The sequence below is a fragment of the Lonchura striata genome, chromosome 1, assembly GCF_050655825.1.
Source record: "Lonchura striata isolate lonStrDom1 chromosome 1, ASM5065582v1, whole genome shotgun sequence".
Taxonomy (NCBI): Eukaryota; Metazoa; Chordata; class Aves; order Passeriformes; family Estrildidae; genus Lonchura; species Lonchura striata.
The window spans coordinates 85,649,307-85,662,138 of NC_140703.1; the positions used below are offsets into that span (position 1 = coordinate 85,649,307).

At 38.4% G+C, this 12,832-nt stretch overlaps 1 protein-coding gene across 8 annotated transcripts in view; it reads right to left on the reverse strand.

Moving 5' to 3' along the window:
- The window catches only part of LOC110479395 (cohesin subunit SA-2), a 58,429-nt gene that overhangs the window by 20,608 nt on the left and 24,989 nt on the right, over window positions 1-12,832 (reverse strand). For all 8 annotated transcript variants that reach the window (XR_014949439.1, XR_014949443.1, XR_014949437.1 and 5 more), the window contains 7 exons: window positions 5,916-6,023; window positions 3,882-3,990; window positions 2,950-3,064; window positions 1,996-2,099; window positions 1,470-1,562; window positions 1,294-1,383; window positions 89-292 (listed from right to left, as the gene is read on the reverse strand). Coding sequence is in view for 5 of the 8 variants with exons in the window: in XM_021546678.3 (XP_021402353.2) it covers window positions 89-292; window positions 1,294-1,383; window positions 1,470-1,562; window positions 1,996-2,099; window positions 2,950-3,064; window positions 3,882-3,990; window positions 5,916-6,023 (823 nt within the window). In the remaining 3 variants the exon portion in view is untranslated. The remainder of the gene's footprint in view (window positions 1-88; window positions 293-1,293; window positions 1,384-1,469; window positions 1,563-1,995; window positions 2,100-2,949; window positions 3,065-3,881; window positions 3,991-5,915; window positions 6,024-12,832) is intronic.

Genomic DNA, 12,832 nt, shown 5'->3' on the forward strand with positions numbered 1-12,832 from the left:
GAATAGTTCCATATCCCCTTATTTTTCCTTGTCTTCCTTTTTTTCCCTAGGGAAACAGTCTTCTTACCCCTCAACGAGTCCCACTCACCTTTTGCCAGAAGCAATCTAGTAGCTGGTTAAGCTGTTTCATCAACTCATCTATCATTTGAGTTCGAGCACAATCCACCTGGCTATAGATGGCAATTTCTTCACGGCAAAGGATATAATAAGTCCTGGAGGAAGCCTCGAGGACAGACATGTCAGAGTGTTTGGCCACAATGTCTTTTATCTCTTTCAGCAAATCATCCAAATGCTGCAGGTGATAAAAGGAGTATTTATAGGTAAATTGTACAAAAGTCCTCTCACACTTTAAATCATTTCACTAGGCCCATATATCCCTATGGGTCATATAAACAAGATTAAACAAATGCCAGTATAAGCAGAAGAGGGGTAAGACTAAAGGACACAACTTTTTTTTTTCTGTGTTTATAGTTCTCTTTCATCTTTGTGTCTCTAGATATTCCTAAAGAATGAAGCACCTGCTCTAAGTTCTACTTTAGCAATACATGGCTAGCACCACATAGGGAATAAAAGATGCCTTTCCAAAGGACAAGTCTGTCTTCACACAATGGAAGTTGTCTCCCTCAACAATGGAGAATGGAGAATGTTTTTGATCATGTCAGTGACAGGGTCTTCACTCTTAGTGGGAAGAGGTAACTTGAGCCATTCTGTTGACTCGCTCTCTTCCAGTTCAAGTTTTGGGCTGAAATTAACCTCAGAGTGTTTGCCTAACACTGCCTCCCTGTAAACATCCCTGCTTAAGAAGACATTAAGCTATTTCAAGGATTTCATCTATCCATTTCTGACCGTCCCTTTCCCATCAGCAGACATACTATCTCCATTCTTATCTTTCAGTTACTGTCATCCCCCAGCAGCTGGGCATCAGCCTTCATGGAGAATGAAACCTATTCTGTAGTAAACTCTTGAGAGACACCAACTTAAGACACATGGCAGAATCCACCCTCCCTCCAGCCAGGAATGAAAAAACCCAGGGCTGGGTCTACCACACAAAACCACAAATCGTTATCCATCAAGGCTAGACCCAGCATTATCAGAACTGACAAGCACTAAGGCTTTTCTTTGCAGTTCCAAATCAAAAAGTAAATCCTGAATAAGACCACTTTTCTTAAGGTATTATACCATTTCATTGTATTTCAACTATTTTTTACTTGTTCCAAATCCCATTAAACTCCCTACACTATCACATAAATTTAGTACATTCCACATGAACCAATTACCCCAATTCCTATTCACCTTCTCCAGATGTCCTGTACTGTAAACATCTAAATCATAATACTGAGGAATCTGCAGAAGACTTGCCACTTTTTGAGCATCTGTTGAATACTGCAGAGAAAAAAACAAGATATGAGTACATTGCAGGAATTTTAATGAAATATTTAACATACATTCACAGAGCAGCTGTTAGTTACCTTTGCCAAGAGCTGAGGAAGCACCATAATAAAGTGTTCGGTAATTTTTGTGCAATCTTCCAATTGGATTTTCTTCTCTTTTACTGACAAAATCTGCAGACAAAGCATCTGGTTTCAATTATAAAATCTCTGGGATTTGAGTGGAATCTTACATATAACCCAAGCTTAAGTCATATAGCACTGTCTCAAGCATATCAAGCTAAGATGGAGACACTCTTCCATGAAGAAAACCAGAAGCTTTTTTTTTTAACCTTAAATTAGATGCAAATTGCTGAACAGCTACATGTCATGAATAAAATGCTCATCATTTGTCAATAACAAGCTTCAAGTTACCCTCCTTTAACACTCATCTCCTCCAACATCCACTTCTAATAAGATCTAAAGGTGAAAAGACACTGCATTTTAGGAAAATAAGCTATTTTATTTCCTAGGATACATCTGCAACTAGGAACAAGCTGTCTGGCAAAGTACATAAGGCAAAGATAATGTGATGACAGGACAACAAATAAGCCTAAGATGCACTGACTTTTTTGGCTGCACCTCTGCCCACTGGAGGATGACCTTCAGCTGCTTCTCTGACTGTTGCAAGGATGATTTCGATGAGAACACTTTCCTGGGCATCGCTCAGTGCTGGAAGGAAATCAGTCTCAGCATCACACAATAGTGAAGATGCAGCAACAACTGATGTAAAGCCTACTCATTTGCATGAAGAACTGTGGAAGGACACTAAAGAATGGGAGAGGCAGCGCTGCTAAATAAACAGCTAGAGAGTGTTTGACTTCATTTGAAGGAAATTATTTTCTGCATTTACTGCATTTAATCCCTTAATGGTTAAACTTTTTGGGGCAGCTGGGCTTGCAAAAACACAAGCCGTTTTAATGAGGTCTCCTACTGACTAGTGTCTCATTTAGGACAAATCTTCTTTGAGTACCAAAATGCTCTAACTCACTGGGTCAACAAACTGATTTTAATCACACAGCCAGCTCCAGGTCTACAACTATCCATAGAATCATATAGTGGTTTGGGTTGGAAGGGACTTTAAAGATTTATTTACATTTACTTCAAAATAATTCCACAAAAAAAATCCCTCTAGTGTTAGATGTCAGTGAACTCAATACATTATTCATTTTCTTTTGAGGAAGAAGTAAAAACCTGACAAAAACTGCATTTCAATCTATTAATACTTCTAGATTAAAAAGTTTTGGACAAACAAAGTGAACACTACATAAGCATTATGGCTTAATTACACAAGTATTTATTGCACAGGTTCTAAACTAACATTACATAAATACAGAATACTGAATAAAACAAGTATGTTAATATAAATATTACACTAGCTGTGCATTGAACTGCTTCAGCTTTGTGGCACTTGGGGACCTCAATTTGGGACCAAATGTTACTTCAATATGAAAGCTAAGGCAAAGTTCAAAAAATAGCATGGAGATTCATTCAGGCAAAACTAAATTCTTTGCTTACCCACCTTCTCCAACTTCTTCATTTTTTAATAGAAGAGAGGTCATGCACTCCCAGTCCTTCAGGAATTTGCTTGCCCAGTCCCACAGGCTGTCTACTAGATATGTAACATGTTTGTGTAGCTAGGGATCAAAAACACAAGCTTATAGAAGAAAATACATCACTCGAAGAAATACAGCTGCATATGTTCCTCTCCCTTTGTTCAATGACTAAGCTCTGACATTCACATATATATTTACATGCAGTATTTCAACATACTTAGTTCAAGGCCAATGAACATTTAAACACCAAGTCTTCAGTCTGATACAAAGCAGAAAAGTGGGTGAAAAATCAGGAAAAGCCAGCAATAAAATTTAATTTTCTCTTTTAATATTAATTTAAATTTAAACAATCTCTGAAACTAGTTTCTCTATTGCTTTATATTGCTGTTTGTAACAGCCAAAATCCAGTTACAGGACTACAAACAAGTAATCTATCCAATTCTTTGCAGGAAGATTCAAAACTGCTATGCCTGAGACACTTTGGCCAGACAGAGATCTGCACCACTGCAAAAGCTAAACTGTGAACTGTTTATCAGCACTTCAGCTGATAAAACTCTCATAAAACTACAGTTTTTGGTCAGCATGGAGCCATGGTACAGCAATCCACATCTTCCTCCAGAAAGACATACCAAAAAACCCTGAGTTGGTGGCATTAGTCTTTCAGGCTGTTTCCAGAAACTGCCTCAGCACTGATTCTCTCCATTTGCACACTTGTAAATTAGGTTTAATACAGCAGGACAGAAATGGCTTCATTAAAAACTTAATCTAGAGACTAAAAACATTTCTAACACCACATATTTCAGAGCTCACCAACAGAAATTACTTTCAAAAGCAAGAAAATAATTGATTTAACATGCAACACTGGATTTAAAAGGCTTACTGCAGGGGCAGTTCTCACCTCACCCTTCAGGAAAAAGTGTATTAATCTTTTCAATTGGTCAGTGCTTGCCCCAAACTTTCCTCCTCCTCCGGGCTGAACTTTTTTATCTCCCTCATGACTAAGCAGCCTGCCAAAAGAAAAGTAAGTCAGTCCAGTTCTGCCACATTCTCCTTACACTCACTTACCAATGTAACACTACTTCTGTCAAGATCACAAGGACTGTATTTCTCTTAAGTGCCTACTTATTTACCCCAACTCATTAGACTTTTTTATAAGATGAAAGGAAAACAGATTGCTTTCCATTATGAGTGATATGCTATCCCTGTGGATGCAGAGACTATTTCTAACAGTTTCACAGGTACCCTGCGACCCTTCTGGATGATTCCAGATTCCACAAATTGATTATACAATGATGTAGACATTTGCTCATGCTTGAAAAGAGGCTTGCTCTAAGCCAAATATAAAACCTTAATAACACAGCAGAGATATTACCACACAGCCACTACTCACATCACAGTGCATCTTGGAACTACAGCTTCTTAAGGAAAGCACAGTATCTTGTAATTATAAGAAGCAATTACTGTCACAAATACATTGGAAACTCTGCTCTTCCTCTTCTGTTTGAGGTATGAAGCACATACGACACATCTATTTCCCCCTTTCGCTAAAATGACTCTGACTACTACCCACAAAAAGTGCTAATCCCAAGATAAATACAGGAAGGCCATCCATGCAGATTAATGTAAGGCCCAAACAGCTTGGATTTAAGACCTGGACCACACCACTAAATGTCAGCAAAAGCTTGTGCATTCAGGAAGAGTTTCTGCTGGTATAATTTACACCCGCTAAGTAACCTCAGTTAAAATATGCAGACATGGAGGAGATTTTGGGCAAACTAAGAAGAAGGGGCAGCAGAGGTGGAAAGCGTAAGCATTTATACTAAAATTTAGCAGTATAACCAGGAAAAGGAGGGTGTCACTAACATCTCTTATCACACCAAAATGAACATTCTATACTGGGAAAAGTGCTGGAGACAAGCACTGGGCAAACAAGAGCAAGGATAAGATTTACAGGGTCAAAGTGTCCACAAGGCACTGGCAAACTGGGCAGAAAAAGTGAAGTCACCAGGGCAATCACTTTGGTAGAAAAATGCAGCAGAGTTCTGAGAGGAGAAACATCTAATTTATGAGAGCATATTAGGAACAACACAAAGTACAAAGTCTAGCAAATGTAATGTCAGATTAATCAAAACAGAAATTTCTCTTCATTTGTCTTTCTGTTGGACTTAGCTCCACATATTCCAGAATGCCAACATTTCAGTTAGACAGGAAAAGACAACTAGGAAGAGATTCTGTATGTCTGGAAACAAAATCATTATTTCTGAATGTTCCTCCACAAAATCCTTGCCTAAATATTTTTATTTTCATTTATTTTTGTAAGTCAAGGTTATTTCTCTCAGCAGGAAAGACAGAATATTTGTCTCTTCCCTTTTTAGCATACCAATTCCATACAACTTCACACAGCCATTGTTATAAGAAGCCCATTTATAAGAGTTGCTCCTGGGGAAGATAAACCCTGTATTCCATTAATCTAACAGGAAACTGGGAGGTCTTTTTAATCTGCTGCATCTCTCATTATTCAAAGCCTTTACAATGTATAAGGCAACTTCCAAAGGGAGAAGAGGAGGCCATTTTTGTGATTAATCACCAAACTGTGAAAATCCAGCAGATGCCAGGTGACAGATTAGCTTGTAAGAAGCAAAGCAATGGGAAAGTAGAGAGAAAGAGGGTATGTTCTCAACATAGCAAGGCACTTGTGGATCAATTAGTTTCATATTCCCTCTGTTAGTCTTGCAACTTTTCTCATGCCTGTTGTTTCAGGGCTCACAGGAAAACATGCAATTACCCCCAGACAGCATTTCTCTTCTGATTGCCAGAAGAAAGGTGACACACACTTTCAGCAGAAAAATTAATGCTTAATGTCCCCCTCAAATAAATCCACCTTCATTCCAAAACTAATGAGAATATGCAAGAAGTAGGCAGGCAGAGATACCTTTTATAAAGGAATTCCCCAGCTGCTACTGCAAGTGGACGGTGAGTGGTATAAACAAACTGGTATAGCATTTCACAGTCTTCAGCTGATAACACATCCTCACAGTTCCTAAGCAAAAATAACAACGGAAGTTATAGTCCAGGTTTATCTGCAAAGAATAGCATGAATTCTATGTCCAGCTTTTACTAGACTCGATTCTTCATAACCGTGCAACTTGTTCACACAGTTATGTGTGAATTTTTGTAGGGCATTTCTAAAAATGCTCTCAAACAAAATTGGCAGCGTTCTCTTACTCACTGTGTAGAGAAACAGAGGTCTGTGTAACCCATGACAAATCAGGTGCACTGCATAGACACGAACATTAATTTAAAGTATAATTACAGATTATTAGTGATCATGGTAAAAAGAGTAATAGCAATAAAACAGGAAAATCATGCCTTTATGCTTAGATTTTCATCATAGAAGACAACAATTAGAAACCTTCGTTCTGTAGTATAAGTTATTTTAAAGTTATTTCTTCCCGTATTTTAAAACCTATATTCTATTACACTAGAGTCCCATGTAAAAAGAAATCAAAACACATTCTTGATGGCATGCTTATGTCTGTGACCTCTCTGCACAAACACATTCAAAGTCATGACTTTTTTCATTCAGATACACATCTTGAGAACACCACATGCCAAATAGTACACCTAGAACACTCTCTGAGAGGTAGAAATGGTATTCATATATTTACAGGAAAGAAACTGAAGCATCAAAGTTGAACAACCCAATGAAGAGGTACCAGAGCAGTGAAGTCCAAAGCCAGGATTACAGTTTCCAAATACCTGCTTCTTGCTGCCACAACAATGTCACTGGAATAGGCTACTCCAGAGAATGAAAGAGCAACATATGAGATCCTTACACTTACTATACCCAGGTGAGAGGAAAGGGTTTTTATTGATCACTGCATTCTATCCTCAAGTAGTAACATTATAAAACCATCCACAGCTGTGGTCCAACACCCTCTCCACAACTGAGGACTCATGCTATTCTCCTACTAACAGTGATGTCTACAAAAAATCAGCAGTCCTTCCTATGCTTGCCTATTTGTCTCCAATCCATTGCATCCTTTAGCATCCTCACAAGTCACAAAGCCCCAGAATATCCTCCAACCTGACTGAAAAGAAGTGAGCTCACATTAGGTGAGATTATCACTGGAGCATCCATTAAAAAGATCTTTAAATGAAAGTGTTAATGGTATGTCTCCAAAAGTGATGAATCAGTCTCACAGGATAATGTGAAATAAAAGCTGCCTTACATACTTAATGCGTGTTGTGGTGAACTCTTTAAACATGAAATTACCTTGTGAATCTATTTACAGTAATACAACATATAGGAAGTGTAAAGGAATATATATCAAGAAATTGCCATAAAGAGAAATATTTGTGTCACTCATTTAACTATCTACAGAACTGGGAAAGTAGAGTAAAAATGTATTTATTGATGTTAAAACAGTAAAAAAATGAAAGAAGTAATATGGTTTTATGGTGCATTAGAGCACATGAATAAGCAGTGATGTATCCTGTGAAGCCATGAATAATCAAATTTATTAAACTTCTACAAGTTTAACAAGTGAGAGTAAAACAAAGAATGACAACAAAGAGCACTTACAGGAATAAAAAGACATGATGTAATAAATATTAAAATGCTATGGGGAATTTACAGAAAAAAAATTGCAGTCTGACCATGTTTCTGTCATTCTTTTGAATGTCAATCTATTATTGAGTTCTTTGAAAACACTACTTTCCATGAAGATGTCTTTGTCATTTTTTCTCTATATATATTTTTTTCAAAACCAGTGGACAGCTGGGATTATAAGAAATTTCACCAGCACACAGTGATCTAGACTGAATTAATACAGAATCAAAGAGCATTGAGGATGGTCAACACCTCTGCAGATCATCTGCTCTTACCCCCTGCTGCAGCAGGTTGATGTGTCCAATCCATGAAGTCGAGGACTCTACAACATCTCTGGCAATGTGTTCCAGTATTGGATCACTCCCACAGTGAAAAACCTTTTTCTTATGCTTAAATGAAATCTCCTGTATGAACATGCCAGTCAAGTGCACACGTTTTTTATATTTAATTTTTTTCTTCTTTATATTTCAGGTTTTCTCTTTTTAGCATATTTATAGAAATAATGAATGCAATATCTAAAAATGTTTATATTTTAAAAGAGTTCCTTGACTAAATTGTTCAGATAGCTTGAAGAGCTCAGCAATACCTATCTCTCTGGACAGAAATTAAGGACCCTTCCTTTCCAGTAATAATGAAACTGCTTTTCCATAGGTATTTTCTATCCTTAGAAAAGAACCTGGGAATGCTGGTGGATGTCAGAGTCCAGAGTATCCCTCTGGCTGCCCTGGATGACTTGAGCCCCTGGCAAAGAGCCCAGGAACCTTTGCAGCAAATCAAAAACTTCTATTTCAGCCCATGGGAAAGGCTGCCGACCTTATATGAGGAATTACAAGCAAAAAGGGTTGGAGTAGTGTAATAGAGAAATTGACACAGGGTGGAAAAGTAGAATTTTGGGATTTTTAGAATGAAATTCAGGGGTACAAGATGAAGGAATCTGGGCATGCCCTAGCTTCTTCTTCCTTCTTCTCATCTTCCATGTCTTGGTGTGATGGTGACACTTTTCTATTGGTTTAGGATAGGGACACATTGTCCAACGTAGATTTCAGGTATTGGTACGGGAACTGTAAACATGGTACATGTAATTTTGGGTATATAATGTGGGAGCCACCTGGGGTGAGAAGGAGACTGCGATGGCTTCTGTGCTAGCTGGACCTCAGCAGGTCAGAGAGAAACTATTAGATAAGAAAAAATAAACAACCTTGAAAATTCGGTTTCATGCATTCCAGACCTCTTCTTCAGCGGCCGGGCTAGGGAAAAAAGGACTTTCACACTGCTGGGTTCTTGCCAAGTGACCCTGACAGATGGATACCAAATTGAACATGAGCCACCAATGTTTTCTTGCTGAAAAGAAGGTGAATGGTATCTCAATCTGCATTAAGCATTACCAGCAGGTTTGGAGAGGTGATCCTTCCCCTCTACACAGCACTGGTGAAGCCACACCTGGAGTGCTGTGTCCAGGACTGGGCTCCCCAGTACAAAAGACAGACTGGGGAGAGACCAAGAAAGTGTCACAAGGATGATCTGGATCATCTCTCCTTTGAGGAAAGGTCAAGGGAACTGGGACTCAGCCTGGAAGAAAGAAGGTTCAGGGGAATCTTAGCAATGTGTGTAAGTACTTGGTGGTGAGAATAAGGAGACTGAGACAGGCTTCTGCTCCTGGTGCTCAGGACCAAAAGCAACAGGCACAAACAAAAACAAAGGAAGCTCCTTCTGAAAACCAGAAAACAAAAAATTACATTTTTACTGTGAGGGTGACAGAGAACTGGCACAGGCTGCCAAGGGAGGCTGTGGAGTCTCCATTGCTGGAGATACTCAAAAACCATACAGATGCAGTCCTGGGCAATGCGCTCTATGTGGCTGTTCTTCAGTGGAGGCTGGACCAGACAATCCTTCTAACTTCAGCCATTCTGTGACTTCCAAAATCCCAACCTCTCCATTTTTAACTTTTTCTCCTAAGAGGTTGGGGATTTACCCATTACATTAATCTAGTGCAGTATTATTTCCTCCCTCGTTGAGACATAAGTTGCTCCAGCTGCAAATGAAGCACCCCCAAACAGCAAAGAAAAGGAAAGGAGAAGAATCCATTTCCTTTGCAACACAGGCTGACAGACACTCCTGACATGACCTGAGCACCTGATCTGCTTTTTCCTTTCTTGACTGGGAGGGAATACCTGTGTGCACTGCTACTACTATTACTGTTCAACCTCTACTCTCTGACCATGATGAGGTTTAGGCCTATAACTCCCACTGAAATGAGCGCTCACACATTTTACCTGCCTCTGCAAGCAGCAGCACCTGACTACACCTGCAACCACCAGCACTAACTCTACTTTACTAAACGGGTGTCTTTCTTTTTTACATCCATCAGGCAATCATTAACCACACAAAGAATACTTCAAATACAGCAGTAATACTGCTGCAAATTTACAGCCCTCAGAATGCTGAGCAACAAATAAAGGTTAAGCCAGAAGTGCCTGCCAGTGTTTAGGTGCCTAAAAATAAACAGCCATGGCCTTCCACATACCAATCTCATGACATACCATTTTCTCTGCACTTCAGTGTGAACATGTCCCAGTCTTCATGTCTGAGAAGAAACTGGGACATTCTAGAAAGAAATCACAGACCCATTTTGTTCTGCGTTTGGCACCAGTTGAAAGATTTCATATTTTGCTTTTTGCTTCATTTTGCTGCATGCAAAATGTATGACTGCTGGAGTAGCTCTCTGCTGTTGCTCACACCAAGGACAACCATCAAAATCACAAGAGTAAAACAGAAACATGCCTGATGCACTTTACAGAGTTTTACACTAGTCTTTGTTTTTAGTGGCTGTGCAGGGTAAGATCTGGTACACATTATGGTTATGACAGTCCAAGGTATAGCATCTCAATCAAAAAAGAATCTCGTCACTTTGCATTTAAAATTAAGTCAAGTTAAACATCCAAATCTGCAGATGTATTTGTAAAAGCAGTATATGTGCACAGAGCACTATCAACAACAAAAAAAATAGTATGTTAAACGTATTCTAATGTCTGCAATAAAAATTTTAAGTACAAAAAATCATGTACTACTAAACTGCTCTGCAATCTCACTCTCGCTCCTCTGCTCTCATTGCAGGTTATTTCAAGACATACTTTGGTGATCAGCAAAATGACAATACAGTTGCCACTAAAATGTAACAATACTCCTTTCCCACCCACTGTACAATGGGATTAGCATGTTGCAATACATTGTGATTATACTGTGGCAGACCGATGTGTTTTGTGTTAAAATTCAGTTTAATTTCTAGTTACGTTTCACTAAAGTAAATCAAAGTAATTTTCCCCTGGGCTATTTATATATTCAAGCTAAATGTAGGTTTGTGCCCCTACTCACACCACCTGCAACCTTTCCCCATGCATCTTCTGTGGTTACCTAATTACTTTTGCCACTCTTTTCCAAAATCCCTCTACGTTTTTAGGTATTTAAGCTCACAAAAATTAGCAGAATTGTCTAGCAGTAGGTACACTGAACTAATTTGCTTCCTAAAAAGCAATGCTTTTTTTACCTTAGTCTCTCATTGTCACTCGTTTTCTTCCTCTTTTGTTCCTTCCTAGTTCTATTCCCTGTCAGATCTTTTGCAACATTAATGCTAACAATTATGCATAATTCAGTACCATTAATAATTTCTATTATGCTAAACCTCATACGCTCATTTCCATTTCAGGATTACATCATGCTGTGAAAAAAACCCAGAAATCTACTAGCCCAAAGACTGCATTCAATTGAGACAACATGCAACAAACAAGAAGGAAAAAATCTCACCTCACAGAGATACACAAGAAGAAAATACAAATATAAATTTGAGAAAAACTAAGTATATGCATAGCAAGAGAGTTCTGAATCAACACTGGGATTTTTTTTAATAATGTAACACATATAAGTGAATTGAAAAGATGAGTGTTTTCACTGCCTCTCTAGCTATCAAGAGAGAGAATGTAAAGGCAGAGCAACTTTATGGGGCAGTAGTACACAGCATAGTCAGTGTATACAGAACTGGAATGCAGTGATGGTTGAGAGATGATCAAACCTGTTACTACCATACATGAAGCACAGCTCTGCTGCCACAGTAAAACATCAGAAAAATGCCCAATTAGCAATGGTCAATTAGGTCTTGCTGCTACGCTAACCCAAAAGACAACTATGGAAGTCAGTCAAAGAAAGTTACTGACATAACGTATTTTTCCCAAGAAAAATTACCCAACTGAGTAATTGGATGAAAAAAGCTATTACTGGATGACTTATGACATAACAAAATATCTACTCCAAGATTAGAGACATGTTCTGAAGGTCTGTACCTCACCAGTGAAGACTATATTTTTTTAAAAAATTAGTGATTCCAGATCAAATAGAGAGAATTCAGATAGAGATTCTTTCCAGTAGCTCTAAAAATAGCTTTCAGAAACTTGATCTGAAAGGTCTCACACATCTCACTAAAAACCCAAATTGGGCCACTTGAATTCAGTTGCCAAATTTGAAGATGACAAAAATTAGTCATTATAAGAGAAGACAAGACAGCATGGCAAAAGTGGCAAAAATTTTATTACACCAATGCATACTAGTAGCCATACCATTTATGCAAGCTGTCATGTATTACTTTATCATCCCTTTTGAGGCAGTGGAGTTGCTGTCCCCAGCTCAATTTCATGCTTTACTGCATGTAACAAGCAGCACCACTGCTCAATATCCAGACACAGCTTTTGAGCTATGAGACAAACCTATTTGAGACACATTAGCCCTCCAAGTCTTTGTTTCTGCAGTGCCAGCAGCAAGTCCTTTCTGCCACTATTGCAGGTACTAAGGCATCAGCTTTTCCCCTGCTAGAAAAGGATCTTGATGGAGGCTCTTATTAAGAAGCCTGTACATGTGACAGCTATATTGTCTGCATTCTCTTCACACAGAGTTATAGACTGGTCAGAACTACTCTTATCAAAGAGAAGAGCTGTTGTTGAATTTGCTTATTGAGTCTCCAATGCATACTTTCACCACTCCAATAATTATGCCAAATCAGCAGGGCTCAGAACAATTGTGGGGGTACAGTGGGAGAAAGCAAGATGGCTATGCAACCAATGAGCAAAAATAAAGAATGTATTTGTTAGGTTTCTACATAGCTTAATTAAAAACAATTTCATAATGTGTTAATTTTACTTATGAAAATTGCATCTTATGATGGGAAAATATAATTCAGAAAAATTTAGATG